The sequence below is a fragment of the Netta rufina genome (genome assembly GCF_964035555.1).
Source record: "Netta rufina genome assembly, chromosome: 5".
NCBI lineage: Eukaryota > Metazoa > Chordata > Aves > Anseriformes > Anatidae > Netta > Netta rufina.
The window spans coordinates 26,383,579-26,400,704 of NC_140128.1; the positions used below are offsets into that span (position 1 = coordinate 26,383,579).

A 17,126-nucleotide genomic window follows, 5' to 3' on the forward strand; every position below is an offset into this window, starting at 1 on the left:
ATTTCTATATCAGGACAGCAGTAGCTGACCAACAGTTCGTAGCTGGAAAACTTACCTTCTTGCTGTTCTACATCACATTTATGGTAACACAGAGAAGTTACAGTGATAAATCACATCGCCAGAATTTCCTAGTGGTCCAGACAGAAGTTCCATTACCTCAAACTCTTCTGTGGGTTCTTATGCTCTGTATCCATGCTACTCCTCTGCTCTAATGCTTCTTTAAAAACTCAGCATATGGTTTCTGTGCTCTTATTTTTTAGTTCCTTCTCTTTTTATGCTTTTGTATTAGTAAGTAATAGCTGTAGAGTGTATCTGTAATGGAAAACAAACTTGTAATACTGTTTTATAACTCCTTCCTGATTTTATCAGTATTATTCTATTTAGAACTTTATGATTTTTTTTTTCAAACTTCTTAATATTTTTGTTGTAGGAAACAAACAAACACTACTGAAACCCTTTTTTTCTTATGTATGTTTGCACTTATATTACTACTTTTCAGCGGTATAAATGAAGGGATTTTAAGAACGAAACTAAAACCTATAATTCTGATATCTAAATAAATATTACTGAATAATCTTACTGAATAAGAGACAATAATAATAGTATTAGGAATGTCCCAGCAGAGTCAATATTAATGAATGGGTTAAAAGACTAATGGTCATAGATCTACTTCTGTGGCATTAATGTGTATAGTTCTACTAAGTTGAAGAATTTCTTAGTTGGTTAAACAAATTAAGGAATAATGCATGTGTGTTACTTAAGTAATTGATAACTCCGTGCAGTCATTTTAGTGATGGAAAGCTGAAAATAGACTATTTCATTTATTACTGGTGTCTCAAAGATACATTGTTTTTAATTAAAGGAAGTGTTGAAATAAGAAAATGTTACAGATACCTTTCTGCTAATGTTTGTTACAAGAGTTAATTCAACCTCTTTCCTGTTTGAGAGCAAAATAGTTTTTGTTTTGTTTTGTTTCAAGTGGCAGATGAATGCCCTACACTTTGAAGTTATCTCAAGTTCTGTATGTTTCACTGAAATATCAATTTGGTGTTGTTATTTCATCTCTGCAATAATTCGTGTTGCATTTTGAAAATATATCATTCTTTTGTCTCTGTTTCCTCTAACAAATTATTTACTGTGAATGGCTCTGTTGCTGGCAGAGAAAAATTAGCAGTAAAAGAAAGTGAGTATATTCCTTCCTACTGCTGCTACGTCTTAGGGTAATGTATGCACAGAAACACTGTGAAACACTTGGAATCAGAGACTTTTTTATTCTGAACAGTATTTCTTTATATGCACATACTCATGCCCTATTCCCTAACACAAGAGCGGTGTTTGTGGTCTAAATAGGCAAGATAGCTCTTAGCTTGCAATTCATCTTAACCATCTGCCTGAGCATTTTGAGTCTCATTGATCAGCTCATCTGGCTTTTGTTCCCATGCGTTGCCCCTGGTGAGTTTGATGTATAGTAAGAATATCTATGTCTTCTTTTGGTTTTGCTGTCATACATTTAGGGGGTTTCAGTGCTTCCCTTAGTAGTAACTACATGTGGTGAGTAATGAGGTAAAAAGCCAAATTCGTCCAGGCTTTCCTTTAGAACATATTTTTTCACTGTGCTTGCTCCTTGCCTTTATGAATCAAGATTATTATTTTTTTTGCCAGCTCTAAGTTTCTATAATACTTTCCAATGAATATCATATGCAGAACTGTGCAAGTGACTAGAGGTCGCTCTTCTAACCAACAGTGGTAGAAAGTGCTCGTCTTGTACTTGCAGTTTGTTCAGTTTGGCAATAGGTCTTTGTGCATGCCTGGAACCATTAATTCAATTTCAGACAATTGTTCCATCAAGAGTTGTGTGTGATTAGATAACAAAGCTATTTTATAACTCAGGATACCTCTTATGTGATCTGCCTGTTCTGTGAAAGGATACGTTCTGTTCTGAAAGCGTATTTTGGTCTGCTATGCTTGACAGTAGGTCGCAAATACATTACATTTTATAATAATCTTATGTGCTGGGTGAAAAAGCTTTTTATTATCCAGCAGTGTTTTCTCTTTAAGGACCTACTTAAAGTACTTAAGTAGGACCTACTTTGTATCTGCAAAGAGTCATTTCTTCTTCAGGATTCATGCAAATTCAGTTGTTGTAAATCAGAAAGCATTCACTTCTAAAGCCTAGGGATACCCGGTGTTTGGTCTCTGAAACAAGCTAGAACTTGGAGAATGAACAACATATTAGTGTTGATTATGATGACAGGACTTTGTAATTGTTAATATATAATTTAGTTAAGTCATTTCTGTGGAGGACTCATCAAGGTTCCTTCAAAGATCATTAAGGAACTGCATTTTCGTGTTAAAAATGGGGAAACCTTTAACAATTTTTAGCTTGTTATCTATGTCACCATGCCCAGTACTTGGCTTACTCCTAACTTCTGTCTGCTGCCCTTCATCTCCTTCCCCAAGCCAGAGGCTTGTGGTTTGATAAAAGGAATAGAATGCCTTGCAGAAATGATTAAGGAAGGGTTTTTTATTTAAGATAGTAGGTGATAGTAGGTGCTTTTTAGTTTTCTGCAGGTAGGAATATAGGTCAATAGTGATCTTGTTCATGGGTTTTTGGAAATAGAAACTGTGACTGTCAAGCTCATTTAACCATGGCTCTTCAGGTGCCTCTAGTTTAGGGATGGTATCTGGTATTATAATATTAATTTTTCATGTAGGACCATATATTCTGAATGTGTATATTTGATTACCAGTCTTAGAACAGAAATCAGGAAGTAGTATTCACTGGCTTGAAAAAATGCCTAAGTTTATTTCCCGTGTTAAAACAATGAGGATCTTAGTGTGGATATATGAGAATGCTTGTGTGAAAAGGTTCATTCTCTGTTGAATAATATTCACAGCTTGCTCAAGAAAAAAAGGAAGATGCAGTGGTAGATTAAGTTGAAGAGCCATACAGTGTGTCCTTTGAGACTTTGTCCCTTAGAGTGCTGCTTACACTGAAAGCACAGAATATTAGCTTACTAGTTGTTACTTAAAATATTCTTCCCACTGGCTGTTAGCTCCATTTTTTGTTGCTTGTTTCTTAAACTTTAGTTAGAGCACATTTGATAACAGTACAGCACATTTATAATTTATTAGTAGTCAAAAAGCATACCAGACTCTTGCTGACTGTCATTGAGAGGATGCTAAAGTCATCACTTCTGATTCTTTCTTTACTATTCTCATGTTTTGATTGAGTTGCAGAAGATCTTTTTCCTGAAGAGCAACGAAAAAAGACCTTCTCAATTTCAGTGTAAGGCAAAAGATGTTAGAAAGGATTAGAAGGAAGAAAACCACTAATCACTGCCACAAACTAATACATCTGATTAGAAAAAAGACTCTAAGACAACTGAAAAAAAGCCTAAAATAAGATATATAGAAGGCATAAGAACAGCATAGAAATAATTAGATTCTTATTTCCTGAGGTTTTTAACTCTAATATCTCTTAAATGATTAATATAAAGTTTTTGTTAAATTTTGCAATTATTTCTGGCTTTCTTCTTCGCATGATTTCAGCTGGAAGTCCTGAGAGCATACTGCTTTTCTTAAACTTTTGGGAAGTGTATGTAAGTGTATGGGAGATGCAGCTTGGGAATTCTCTAGTTTTAGGTAACAGAAGCTGAAAAGTTCTGTGCCTTTAAGAAGTGTTTGGGTAAATTAATCCTAGGAATGAGCCTTAGAGACCTTGAGCTAGAAGCACTATTCATACACTAGAGTTGTCGGAGTTCAAGAAGCATTTGGACAACACTCTCAAACCTGAGCTTTTTTGGTGATCTTTTGGGAACCCAGAAGTTGGATTTGATGATCCTTGTGAGTCCCTTCCAACTTGGATATTCTATGATTCTATGAATATGATTGGTAAGACCAACTGTTAAGATTCAGATCCTATAAATCAATACCTTCTTTCAAACATTGACAAGGACAGGCAGGAACAGAACAATTAGATATGATATTTACTACTTTTATGTTGTTCCGGTCTCCAGTTACCTTCAGCTCAGGAAGCTTCCTGTCTAAAGTAGATTGTCTTTTTAGATCCCCATTCCATTGTTCTGACAAATATGTGTGTAGTTTCCACAGCGCAAATGTGAACTTTTAGCACCTGCCACATCTTTGGCAGGGAATTTCAGGGTTCTTTCATCCATTATGTGAAGAACTACCTTAATTTTTGGCTTAGATCATGTCTTGTGAAGGGCTTTGTTTGATGGACTCTTCTTGTGTTGGACAAAAAGGTGAGTACTGGACCCGAACTACATGTCAAATTCAAGATGTAACTAAATAATGGATTAACAGAATGGCATGTTGTACTGTGCTTTAACTATTCACTTCTTTATAAATACTGGGGTTTGATTTGATTATTTTTTTTCTTGGGGGGACAGAAAGTGAATTTGAGCTGATATTTTTATGGATCTATTGCCAGAACTCAGGTCTGTTAAGAACTCATTGTACTGTTAATAAATTAAGACTGTTTTCCCACTTGATTTTATTTACAGTGACTTTTTCAGTTATTTTAATTACTGTTTTATTGCCAGCTTCCAGTCTTTGTTAGTTCTGCTTTTTTTTTCTTTCTTTCTGACATTCAATGAATTGAAAAGTTATTGGAAAGCATTAGTTATTCCAGGGAAGAAGAGTTTAGTGCAAAAATTAGAGAGGAGACTATGCCATAGCACTGAAAGAAAAAGCTGATTGAAGAAGCTATACAACGTTTTCAAAAAGAACTTGTTTAATTTCATTCGTAAACTGCCCCTAATAATAGAGCTGTATTAATGAAATAGAGAATCCATCCCCACAGAAAAAGCCTGTTTTTTAAAACAAAATGTAAGAACTAATGGCTGTTTTCTATAAATACATCATTAAGTAAATTGTAAGAGAGAACTGGCAAGTGAAAATATATCCTGATCCATTTGGTCTAAATAATGAGCATTTATTAGAACAATGACTGGGATATTTGTTTAGTTTTTAGGTAAAGTTCTTGAACTCAGGGCTTAGAAAATTTGTTTAAACGGTCATTGAATATGTGACATGTACAACACAGAACTGCTCCAAGCAATATGCATTGTGTACTTCCAAACAATACAATTTTTTAGAGAATGTATTACCAAGTGGTAGTGACTTTTCCAAAATAGATGGGTAACACAGATTAAATTCCCTATTTTAAATCAGTTTGCTTCTCCGGTTCCTTAGTGTGTATGCCACATCACACAGTTTTGAGATGTTTCCAGGTAGGACATCATCCTCTTTGAAGATAATAGAGAGTCCTTGTTTGAACAACAAAGTAGCTAAACATTCATTGAATGAACAAATAGCAAAAGCTGCTAAAGTCAACCTGTCTTGGCCCTGAATTGGATATTTGATTATTAAAAGAAAAGGAAACTATCTCATCCTCCTTTCTGGTAGTTTTTTAAGTTTAGAACAGACTTTTTAATCCCCTCTGGCAAAACTAATTAGCAAGCTCAGCCCACATTCGTAAATATTTCTGGTATAGTTGGAATCATACTTGCCAGCTGATAAACTCTCAATAAACTAGATAAACTCTTCAATAAACTGAAAACTTAAAGATTAATTTCTGTATTCCAAACTTAAATTTATATTCATCAAAAATATGATGTTTCTTTGACATTTTAAAATTACATTAAAGTCATTCCTGATGAAAAGGTTTTTGCATTAGAAAAAGCTCTTCAATTACTTCTATTTTATAAATTTTAATGTAGAAATGAAGGGCAAATTAAAACGTTAAATTTAGTATTTCACTCACAAGGATAATTCTCAGGGTCCTACTGAGCCAAGAAGTTTTCATTGCTAACAATGCTGAATTGAATTTACTTGAACAATAAGTAGAAATTTATTGTTTTCCATCTCTCAGGAACATCGCACTTACCTTGAAAGATCCAAGAATTATTTTTCCAGTTGAAAATTACGTTCTGTCTGCTAATGTTCTTTTGCTTTCTTACAACTGTTTTCTTTTGCCTTGTTGTCTGCTATTTTACTGTAATACATGTTTTTGACTTTTTTTTGTGGTTGTAAAGTCTAGTAACATTTTTTGTATTTTATTCTTTTAGCTACACTGAAGGAACTCATATCCCAGACTATGGTACGCTGGTCTCAGGAAGATCAGATTCAAGATCCAGAATTAGTTCGGATTATGTATACCCTCCTTCGTAGGCAATATGACAGCATTGGTGAGCTACTTCAAGCTCTGAGGAAAGCATACACCATTAGTGCTGCCTCTGTGAAGGATACAATTAATCTGCTTGCTGCACTGGGCCAGATTCGCTCACTTCTCAGTGTCAGAATGGGAAAAGAGGAGGAATTGCTAATGATTAATGGATTAGGGTATGGAATTAACATCATTTTATTTTTGAGTAATTCTTTCTGTTATATTAGTAAATCCTTCTACTTAAGATCCTAAATGAAAATTAGTACAGTACTGAAATGCAGATGTGTATTAAATATTTCAATTTTTGGTGGAAATTTCCAGTATGGCTCCAATTGATCTCTCTATGAGTATTATGTGTCTTTTTTTTTTTTTTTCTTCCTTTTTTCTTCAAGGTGTATTTTTACCTAAAAAAACAGTGTTATTTTTACAACACTGAAGCCTAATGAGTATTTTTCAGATGTTTTGCTGAAGCTTTGTAAATATACATGTTTTAGCATAGATGATTTACATCTGTATTGCTGTCAATACCACACCCTTCCCAAATTTAAAGCTGACATTAATGTTGCATGCATATGTGAATAGACTTGCTGCTATCTTTCGAAGTGACAAGTTTGTACGAGTAGCTAGGTAGAACCAGCAAAGCGTTGTCGTGATCTGAAAGATTTCAAGCTGATTAGTATTTATTATGTGATATCAATGATAACTTAAAGTATTTGTACAAGACTGCTTATATTATTCTTTATAATGTTAGAATTATAAGACATTGACTTTGTGTAATCCCTGTTGATACCAGATTATGTTATGAGATTACCTTTGTTAAATGCCAGTAGTTTTGTACATGCCTGAATGTTTTATTACTCCTTGTGAGTAATTGTAATTGCAGGATTAGGCCAATTAATTTTGGAAGTAAAAAATAATAATAATAATAATAATTTTAAATGATATATTTAAAAGAGAAAAAGTACCTAGTTGTAAGATTACCTATGTTTGTTTTGTGACCCAGTACAATTTGTCCTTCATCGAGAACATTGAACAGTTTCTTTCCTTTACAGTGGTTGTAAGGAACCTTGCTACTTTGCTGTAAAAATCACAAACAAGAGTCTCTTCAGCAAGTTGAGCAATTTGTAAAAACAGTTTATTAATTAGTATGGGACAGTGTTGAATAATTTGTTCTCAATGCTGAGTTAGTGAAATTGGTGAGAATTCTAGGAGGGATAAAGGGTAAATTTTAGAAATTTTAGAAATCCTTGTATCCCCTAAGAAAACACATAAACTGTGTTCTGGATTGTGAAACCAATATAGAGGTTCCAGAATATGTTGAAAGGTGGGCAGAGTGAAAATTATAAAATATTCCTGTTATTTAAGAGGACATTATGCCATGTTAAATACTCTTCTAGATAGTTCTAATTTTGGAAATATCAATGAAAAACATTTAATATCCTTTAAAATTAAGTCGCTTTAGTATCTTCTACTTTATGAACTGATAAAATTAATTGTGGTGTTTCTGCAGAGATGAAATTAGATTTAGATTTATTGATCCCCATTCTCTACTTACAAAGTAATTGAATATATTCTTTTACACTTAGATCTTAACAAGGTATGTTTTTTTCTTTAAAGAGAACAGATGGTAAGAGCAATTTAAAAATGAAGAAAAATGTCATTTTGAAATAATTGAAGTGTTTAGGTTCTTGTTACATAGAATTCATGACAATTAGAGGAATGACAGCATGTTTAAATGTGAAGCATTTATTTGTCAGATGTTTTTGTGTTACACTGAAATCTGAGAATTTAAAATTATATTGTGACAATGAATGCATATGTCTGAAATCTCTAATAGATGAAAATAGTATTTCTTGAAAATGTTGCCTTTTCTCCCACTTCAGGGATATAATGAACAACAAGGTGTTTTATCAGCATCCTAACTTAATGAGAGTCTTGGGCATGCATGAGACAGTTATGGATGTGATGGTGAATGTGCTTGGAGGAGATAAGTCTCAGGTAATTTCACTGTAATTTTATTATTAGTTTTGCATCTTGTACCTTTTGGAAAGTGTAAAAAATATGTTAGAGAAAGCTAAGATAAATAGATAAATCTCCTTATATGTAAGATTTTGCTTGTACAGTTCAAAATATTGATTAATGTTAAAAATTGAACAGTTCTTACAGTAGTAGAGGGACTGTCATTCTAGGACTTAATTTTTAAAAAGTGAGAGAGAGGTAATAGGTATTTTGTCTTTGAATTGTTCCTTAAAAGTTTGTGTTTTTTTAAGTTTTAAATTAAGTATATATGTTATGTGCGTATATGAGAGGCTTAGCTCTGCTAGGAAAATAGTCCTCTTCATCTTAGATAAAGAATTGTTAACAATAAACTGTATAATAAATTAACTTAGAGCAACTTTATTTTGAATGCTCAAATTCAAATACTTGAGCTGTAATTTTCCTGCAAAATCATGTTTTGTCTTTTCTTAGTGTTATGTTTGAATACCTGTATGTTATTTTAAAGGTAGAATGGCATAAATATTTTGAGAAGCATAACTGAACATTCCTCAAGCTACCCAAGGAAAGTTAGAAATGAATTGGGCTTATCTTCTCCTTTCTTATGCCTGATGTTTTAATGCTAATGCCACCCTCCCCAAAACAGGGGTCTCCTCTTCTCCAAATACTGCTTACCTTTTTTTTTTTCTTTTTTTTTTTTTTGTACGGCCAGGCATACAATTATTTATAACCTGATAAATACTTGTGTGTGGGTGTCACAACCTTCTGTTTTTGCTACAGTTTGTACATAAATTCCGAAGTGATAAAACCAACCAAACAAACAACCAACCAAAAAATAAACCACTGTTCCTTCTGTTTCTACTAAAGAATGTTATCACAGAGAATTTTTATAATACAAAAATACATCATAGAAGTTACCATGATACTTTTCATGAGGAATGTAGACCTAGAAAATTAGTTGTTAACCTGGTATCATTTAATGAGTCTGGCCACCCAAAATATCCTATTTTATATCCCTATCTCTATAAATTGTTTGGGGAATCCAAAACTTCACTTATTGAACTGGGCTTGGCACAGGAATAGAAATCGTATCAAGAAACATGAATATGAAATAGGGTGTGTTTAGAATTTGATCTATTCCAGTCTCACGGTGCCTCATTTTCTCCTTAAGAGTGGAAACTTGTAGATACCCACCATTCAGAACCCTTTTTTTTTTTTTTTAATGGAAATGGAGGGTTATAGTCATATTATGAAATAACACAGCAAGGCTTATTAATGGAGTTTTGCACACCATTAACACAGATTTTAGATATTGCAATGGGGAGATTTCACAGAGCAAACCATTGGACAAGGAACTGTACAGGCAGAGAAGAGTTGTTTCTGAGTTCCAAATGTGAAATATCTTCCATACGAACCTCGCAGGGAGAACGCTGCTTTTTAAAATGATTGCCATATGCTGTCTGTTGATCTCCTGCTGGCATGCTTATCTTCTAAGCGTGTATAGAAGTCTCACTTGAAAGGTTGTTCACTTAGGAACAGGTAGTCATTAAACTGGAATAGGTACATGCCTCTGTATGCTGGGGATCTTTTACTGTCCCAGGTAAGGTGTCCTTAAGAAGAAAGGAGTAGGGCCAGAAACAGTGTGCATGCCTTGGTCAGTTCTGGTTTTATATACTCAATTGAAATTCTGCAGACTTTTGTCCAATGACTTGCTTATGTACAGTTAAGGAATAGTGGTGGCATCAGACATTAAGACATTGCTCTTTGTGCTCTCAGTTGAGTTTCTCACAACTCTGTTGTTAATTATCTTTCAAAGAGCAATGCCCTTTTTGACTCTCAAAATGAAAACATTTTACTTCAAAATTACTTCTTACTGATTTGGAAATTTTCAAATTCCATTTTTGTATCAATACCTGTTAATAATAAAGGATTTCTAAAATGACAATTTTTTGACATTGTGGCTCTTACTGTAATTTTGTAAACAAGGTTATGTCACACATTCTGCTTAGTTTAAAACCCCTTTAAATTATGGGAGTGGAAGCTTTGCTGAATGTTTTCAGGAATGAACGAATGTTTTTCATTCATTTTCTTCTGTCATACATTTAAAAACAGAAATCATGTCTATTGCTACTTTTACATAGTAGCACCTTCATGACTAAAATTTAAAAGTTAGCTGCACAAAAAAAAACAACAAACAAAACAAAACAAAAAAAACTGTATCAAACTATGGTTAATCAACTCAAGTCTATGGAAGTTAGGAAATGCACCTGATGTCTTGAATAGATAATACATTATCATATAACTTTTAATTAATATAATCATTTTTTCCCCACAAAACTGTTGTCTCAGTTGAAAAGGCTGCATTAGAATGAATTAGAGTTGTTCTGTAAAGGAGGCAATATTTATTATACTTTGTAAAAGTAATATAAGTAATATTATTTGTAGTTGTAAGGTATTAAGTGAAGGAGGTAGGATGTCAGAGGAAGAAAAAACATGGTATTTTGATTAAAGTGCTTGAATATCACATTGAATCTCACAGAATATAGAATTTTATAGAATTTTATAGAATATTACATTCTAGAATTTTATATTTTATATTACATTCTAGAATTTTATAGAATATTACAGAGTGTGAGTGTGTATATATGTATATATAATACATTTCTATTTTTGCCTGATGAGTGCTGGTCAGATTATTTCAAAAAGAATTCTCCTGGGTGGTCATTAATTTTCTGCCTAATTTTCTGTGCATCCTTAGGATGCAGATTTGCAATGGTGCTTGACACTTTAAGTGCCATATAATGGTAAATGTAATACATCTGGTAGGATAACCTTAAAAGAAACATCAAAAGTCTCTCCCAAGATTTTTGATCTTGTTCTTTCATCTCCTTTCAGTAAAATGTGATACTGGCATAAGTTTTTCATGTCAGAAGATGTTATGACTAATTGCAGTTTGTGAAATGTTCATTTGGGTATGCTACAGATTAAATTATTTTATTTTCAGAAGAGAAATCCTTTGCGTGTAATGCACAGCAAGGAAAATGTCTTTAAAAAAAATTGCACAGCAAAAATAAAATATTAATGTATGTTATTAGGCGTATGCATTGAGAAATGTAGAAGTCTTGTAGAAACCTTTTTTAAAAGACCGTGTATTCTCATTGTAATGAATATGTTTGGATAAACTAAGGTTCTTATTCTGCTGTGACCTAATATTTTTTGGTTGAGCTTGTTACCATAATGTTGTTTATGTATAACCACATTTGCAAGTCTGCAGATTGCTTTGTTTGAGAGTTGAGAAATAGCTCTCAGTTTTTCTTCATTATGTCCCCTAGAGTCCCCTGTAAAATGATTTTTCAACATTTTAAACCCAATGGCCTAATGAACGCAAAAGTTAAAAAGAAATGCAGGTCCTTTCTTAAATTAGAACAAGAGCAACCATCAACTGCTTGTCACCTTGGTAACTTCACTATACTTTCCTTATTAGGGATGCAGGAAGAAGAACTGGAACAGATTGGTAATTAACATATTTCACTGGTTTGTCAACTTTCTTCTTCAGCAGATCGCTTTTCCTAAGATGGTGGCAAGCTGTTGTCGATTCCTGTGCTACTTCTGTCGAATTAGTCGTCAAAACCAAAAAGCCATGTTTGAGCATCTTAGTTACTTACTGGAAAACAGCAGCGTTGGGCTGGGTATGTCACGTAGCTGTAACAGTTAAAACCAAGACAAAGAAGGGAATGTGCTAGTCTGCCATCTAATTTGTATAGCAAGTTGAACTGTGTGCTGAAGCCTCTCTTACATTTTCACATTTTTCTTTCATCTTTATATGTCTGTTAATTATATTTGAAACAGAGTAGTTTAATATGTTTTTTAAAATATCTTGAAAGATTTAGGATGAAATCCATGCTGTTTGACATTTTTTTCCATCCAATATAATTGCAATTGGAAATCTAATATTAATTTAACCCTCTGGCAAGGGTCAGTTTCATCTGGGCATCCATACAAGTTACTTTTTATTTTTTGTTGTTGTTTCCCTTCCCTCTAAATCTTGGTCCACTGATGTGAATTTCATATTTTTCCTTTGGAATAGGTGTTTGATTTTAAAATGTGGATGTGCTAGATTTTGTAGCTCAAGAAAATTTCTCTTGGCTAGGTAGATGGCCTTTAACAATAAGGTATATCAAGACAAGATAGCTTGTGATTTCACAGTGTTTTAGCTATTTTTAGTTATTTTTATATTTATTTTTAGTTATATATATTTATTTTATTTTTAGTTATTTTTTTGTTTTTAGCTATAGCATGATTGCTATTTCCATCCCTACATTTGCCCATATAAAACACAGAAAATGGAATAAGAATGAAAGAATGAAAACAGGCAATGCTGAAGTTTGAAAATTTATATTTTAGCTGAATATAGGCATATTATAAGTCTTGAATTGGTATGGTTGTACAATTTCTTAGAGTTATATAGCTGGAATGTTGCTCTGCTAGATAAATAGTTGTATATATTTTTTTCTAGTTCTCTATGTTGTTATTACTGATTTCTTTATCTGCATTTAAAAGAAGCATAGTTCTTCATGTTTGTGGATATGGATGCCAAGACAGAAAAGAATTTCAGTATTTATTTTAACATTATTTGAAACTTAACCATGTTCTTGATTGAAGAACAGCCTTACAACATACTGTTAATATGTTTAGATTCTATTGTGATTGCTGCCATCTGCTGCATGACTGTGATTACTGCAAACTGAATTTAATTTTTGTACATTAACATTCTTCTGCAGCATTTCCTTCAATGAGAGGTTCAACACCACTAGATGTTGCAGCAGCCTCCGTAATGGACAACAATGAGCTTGCACTAGCACTGGAAGAGCCAGATCTGGATAAAGTAAGTGATCACTCTAACCTACTTATTCAACAGTGTACTTGTAGTAGAAGGGAAAAGGGCAAGTCTGATCACAGTAATTTTTGAATATGATCTTTTAAGAAATAGTTGCTCTAGGAATGTGCTGTCTTAGGATGAGGTTTACTGAGCAGTATTTTCCTTGCTTTGGCTCTGTACCCTGCTTTGGCTTTATACTTGGTGGGAATCACAACAAGAGAGAACAAGAAGGTGTTTTTCTGTCTTCTGTATCCTTTCACTATTATTATCAGCTAGAAAGAATAACAATAAAAAAGGCATGAAACAGGAGAAAGACATGTCAGGAAACATTGTCTGGGGAAGAGCAAATTCAGGTGAAGTAAGAGGAGAAGGTGAAGTCTTATGGCTTAAATAAATCAGAGATTGATGGGGAAAACAGAAGTAAAATAGTAGGTTAGATACATGAAGAAAGGAAGTTGGAATAGGATATTTGGTTTAGCTGCAGCAGTAAATTGAATCCAGGATCTAGATTTATTCCTAACCGTTCACAGTGGTTAGGAATAAAGGGATATATAAGGAGAAGAGGGATGAAGTAGGAATAGCGGGTAAAAAGATACAAAAAATGGCATAAAGTTCTCTGTATACCTGGGAAGGAGAACAAAACAGTAGATGGAAGGTGGATACAAAGACAGAAGAAAAGGAATGCAGGGAAGGGAAGGGATATGTTCTAACACAGCAGTGAGAAACAGAAGACAGAAGGCAGAGTTTAATATGATAGTTTGGCAGAGGTAAAGCCTTTGTGGATTATGGGGGTAGATGAGGGTAGAAGTGGGTGAAGAATGGTTGTGGTGGTGTTTGTATTCAGCATATACATTGGGAGAGGCAAAGGTTAGAAAATGGAAATAAATGGACGTATGATGGGGATAGTTCAGAGAAGATCGGGACAGGAATATGAATAGAAAGGGTGTGAGAGCACAGGAATATGCTAATTTGATAAAGATAACATTGAGAACAATTCCCAGTTTTTTTATCATTTGCAAACTTGCTAAAGGTGCCCTCCATTCTATTGTTAATGAAATATTAACAGTATTGACCCCAGGATACACTGTTAGTGACTGGAGCACCAGCATTGACTGTCATATTTTCAAGGAAAGTAATATTAGGCAAGTCAGTGAATTACCTATTTCAAAACCTATTTGAGGACTAAAATCATGCTCAAATGTTATCTTTATGTATTTTAAATAAAAACAAAGATCTCATCTGTGCAGTTACCTGACAATTTCCTTTTAAATGGTTGAGAAAGTGTTTCATTCATGTTTCAGAAATTCAGCTTACTATAATTAATGACATTTGTAATTTCTCAGTGATTTGTCATGCTTAAAGATATTCTTCTTGATAAGAAATGTTATATTGGGTATTTGTGTATTACCAAAAATTTTAATCTTTATGGTTCTCCAGACACTTAACTGTTCACTGATATTGAGCAATCTCCTGAAAAATTTAATTATTTGCATATCTATTAGAATTGGATTTACAGTAGGTAAGCTTCCGATGCAACATTTACTTTGCTGTTGTAGCAAATTATGCATACATAGCTATTTATGTGATTTTGAAGTTGTTAGTATTTTTAACTGTTGTTTAAAAAGTGTAAAAAAGATCTGAATATTTAATTCCTTAGTATTTTATTTTACTTTTTACTTTCCAGATTAAACCTTTTTCATGTTGTTCTGTTGCTGTGTCATGATATAGTTTGGTAGTTTCAGAAATAAAGAGTGTTTGGCTTTTTTGTCATTATCAAAAGCAAGAACTAGAAACTGACTGATGCAATATTGAGCTATGTTGGTAGTTTCTCAGATGAAACACCGCATATTAAAACCATGTTATTTAAAAAAAAATCATGCATAGGCAGTATTTTTAGAAATTTATTTCCACATACATGAATAAATAATTGCTTTTATATTGTAGGTTGTTACTTATTTGGCTGGTTGTGGCCTGCAGAGTTGTCCAGTATTGCTAGCTAAAGGATATCCAGACATTGGATGGAATCCAATAGAGGGTGAACGTTACCTGTCATTCTTAAGATTTGCAGTTTTTGTTAACAGTAAGTATAATTTCTTGGCATTCTATAAAAAGGGTTTCTTAAAATTACTTTCCTGTACATAAGAATGTGTTAATGGATGAAGAGAGGATAACGCATACCATTCTCATTGCAAACAATAGGTAATTATTATATGCTGTTTATTAATTTTTATTTTTTTTTTTGAATCTTCAAAGTTATAGTTACTTTTTCGTTATTCCTTTTGCAATTTTTATTATTGATTTGAGTATCTTATTAAGGTAGCAAATGAAGTTAGGAATTCTATCAATAAGTAAACTGTGTATAGAGTAAATTGCAGTATTTTAGGTCAGACCGTGATATATCTGAAAACATAACCAGTTGGCTCTGATTTTAGAATTTTCTTGGCCACTAAGCCACCGGGAGAATTAGAGGTTTTTAATTAGGCTATTTTGCATTTTTATTTGCATTTTTTTAATTAAGCTATTTTGCATATATAAGGCAATTTTCCAATAGAGCACTGGCTTATGTAGTTTTCTGAGGTATCAGGTTCTGAAGTATCTAGTAAAAAACAAAATCTGTGCAAAGTCAGGAGTTGTGTTTGTTCAAGATCATTCCTGTGAAAATACAAAACTGAAATATTTGAAGTGCTTAGCTGCTCCTTCCAAAACCTCCCCATCCCAGTTATCTCATCTATTGTTACCTTCCTTTGACTCTGACTTCATAGAATCATAGAATGGCCTGGGTTGAAAAGTACCTTAAAGATCATCTAGTTTCAACCCCCCTGCTCTGGGCAAGGTTGCCAACCACTAGAGCAGGCTGCCCAGAGCCACATCCAGCCTGGCCTTGAATGCCTCCATGGATGGGGCATCCACACCTCTTTGGGCAACCTGTTCAGTGCCTCACCACCCTCTGAATGAAAAACTTTCTCCTAATATCTACCTAAATCTCCCCTGCATTAGTTTAAAACCATTCCCTCTTGTCCTATCACTACCAACACATGTAAACAGGCATTCCCCCTCCTGTTTATACACTCCCTTTAAGTACTGGAAGGCTGCAATGAGGTCTCCCCGGAGCCTTCTCTTCTCCAAGCTAAACAAGCCCAGTTCCCTCAACCTTTCTTCATAGCAGGGGTACTCAGCCCTCTGATCACCATAGTGGCCCTCCTCTGGACCCGTTTGAAGAGCTCCACATCCTTCTTGTGCTGGTGGCCCCAGGCCTACATGCAGTATTCCAGGTGGAGTCTTACAAGAGCAGAGCAGAGGGGGACAATCACCTCCCTCTCCCTGCTGGCCACCCTTATTTTAATGCAACCCAGGACATAGCTGGCTCTCCGGGCTGCAAGCATGGACTGCTGGCTCACATCCAGCTTCTCTTCCATCAGGACCCCGAAGTCCTTCTCTGCAGGGCCGCTCTCAAGTTCTTATTCTCCCAGTCTATATAAATACCTGGGATTGCCCCAGCCCAAGTGCAACACCTTGCACTTGGCCTTGTTGAACCTCATTAGGTTCTCATTGGCCCACTTCTCCAGTCTGTCCAGTTCCCTCTAGGTGGTGCCCCTTCTCTCTATTGTATCGACTGTACTGCTCATCTTGGTGTCATCTGCAAACTTGCTGAGGATTCTGTCATCTATGTCGTTGATAAAGATGTTGAAGAGCACCAGACCCAAGACCGACCCCTAAGGGACACCACTTGTGATTGGCCTCCACCCAAACATAGAACCATTGACCATAACCCTTTGGCTGCAACCAGCCAACCAACTCTTTATCCACCTAACAGTCCATACCTCTCTTCAAATCCATACCTCTCCAATTTAGAGAGAAGAATGTGGTGAGGGACCATATCAAAGGCTTTCACTTCCTGATGGCCCTGTTATTCATTGCTAAAAAACACAGTTTCTAATCCCATTTTTTAGTGTGTGTTTAGGATACAAAATTCAATTCAGTATAAACTGGATACTAAAGTTTATGTGCTGGGATATTATTGTAGCTTGTAAGTAAAATACTGATACTGATGATCTGTGGGAT

At 34.2% G+C, this 17,126-nt stretch overlaps 1 protein-coding gene across 4 annotated transcripts in view; it reads left to right on the plus strand.

The window, feature by feature from the left end:
- RYR3 (ryanodine receptor 3) overlaps positions 1-17,126 on the plus strand; it is a 223,263-nt gene that overhangs the window by 118,468 nt on the left and 87,669 nt on the right. For 2 of the 4 annotated variants that reach the window (XM_084287833.1, XM_084287835.1), the window contains exons 39-43: positions 6,093-6,366; positions 8,074-8,188; positions 11,742-11,874; positions 12,967-13,070; positions 15,009-15,144. In XM_084287833.1, the coding sequence (XP_084143959.1) occupies positions 6,093-6,366; positions 8,074-8,188; positions 11,742-11,874; positions 12,967-13,070; positions 15,009-15,144 (762 nt within the window). The remainder of the gene's footprint in view (positions 1-6,092; positions 6,367-8,073; positions 8,189-11,741; positions 11,875-12,966; positions 13,071-15,008; positions 15,145-17,126) is intronic. The other 2 variants (XM_084287834.1, XM_084287836.1) reach the window with 1 other exon arrangement.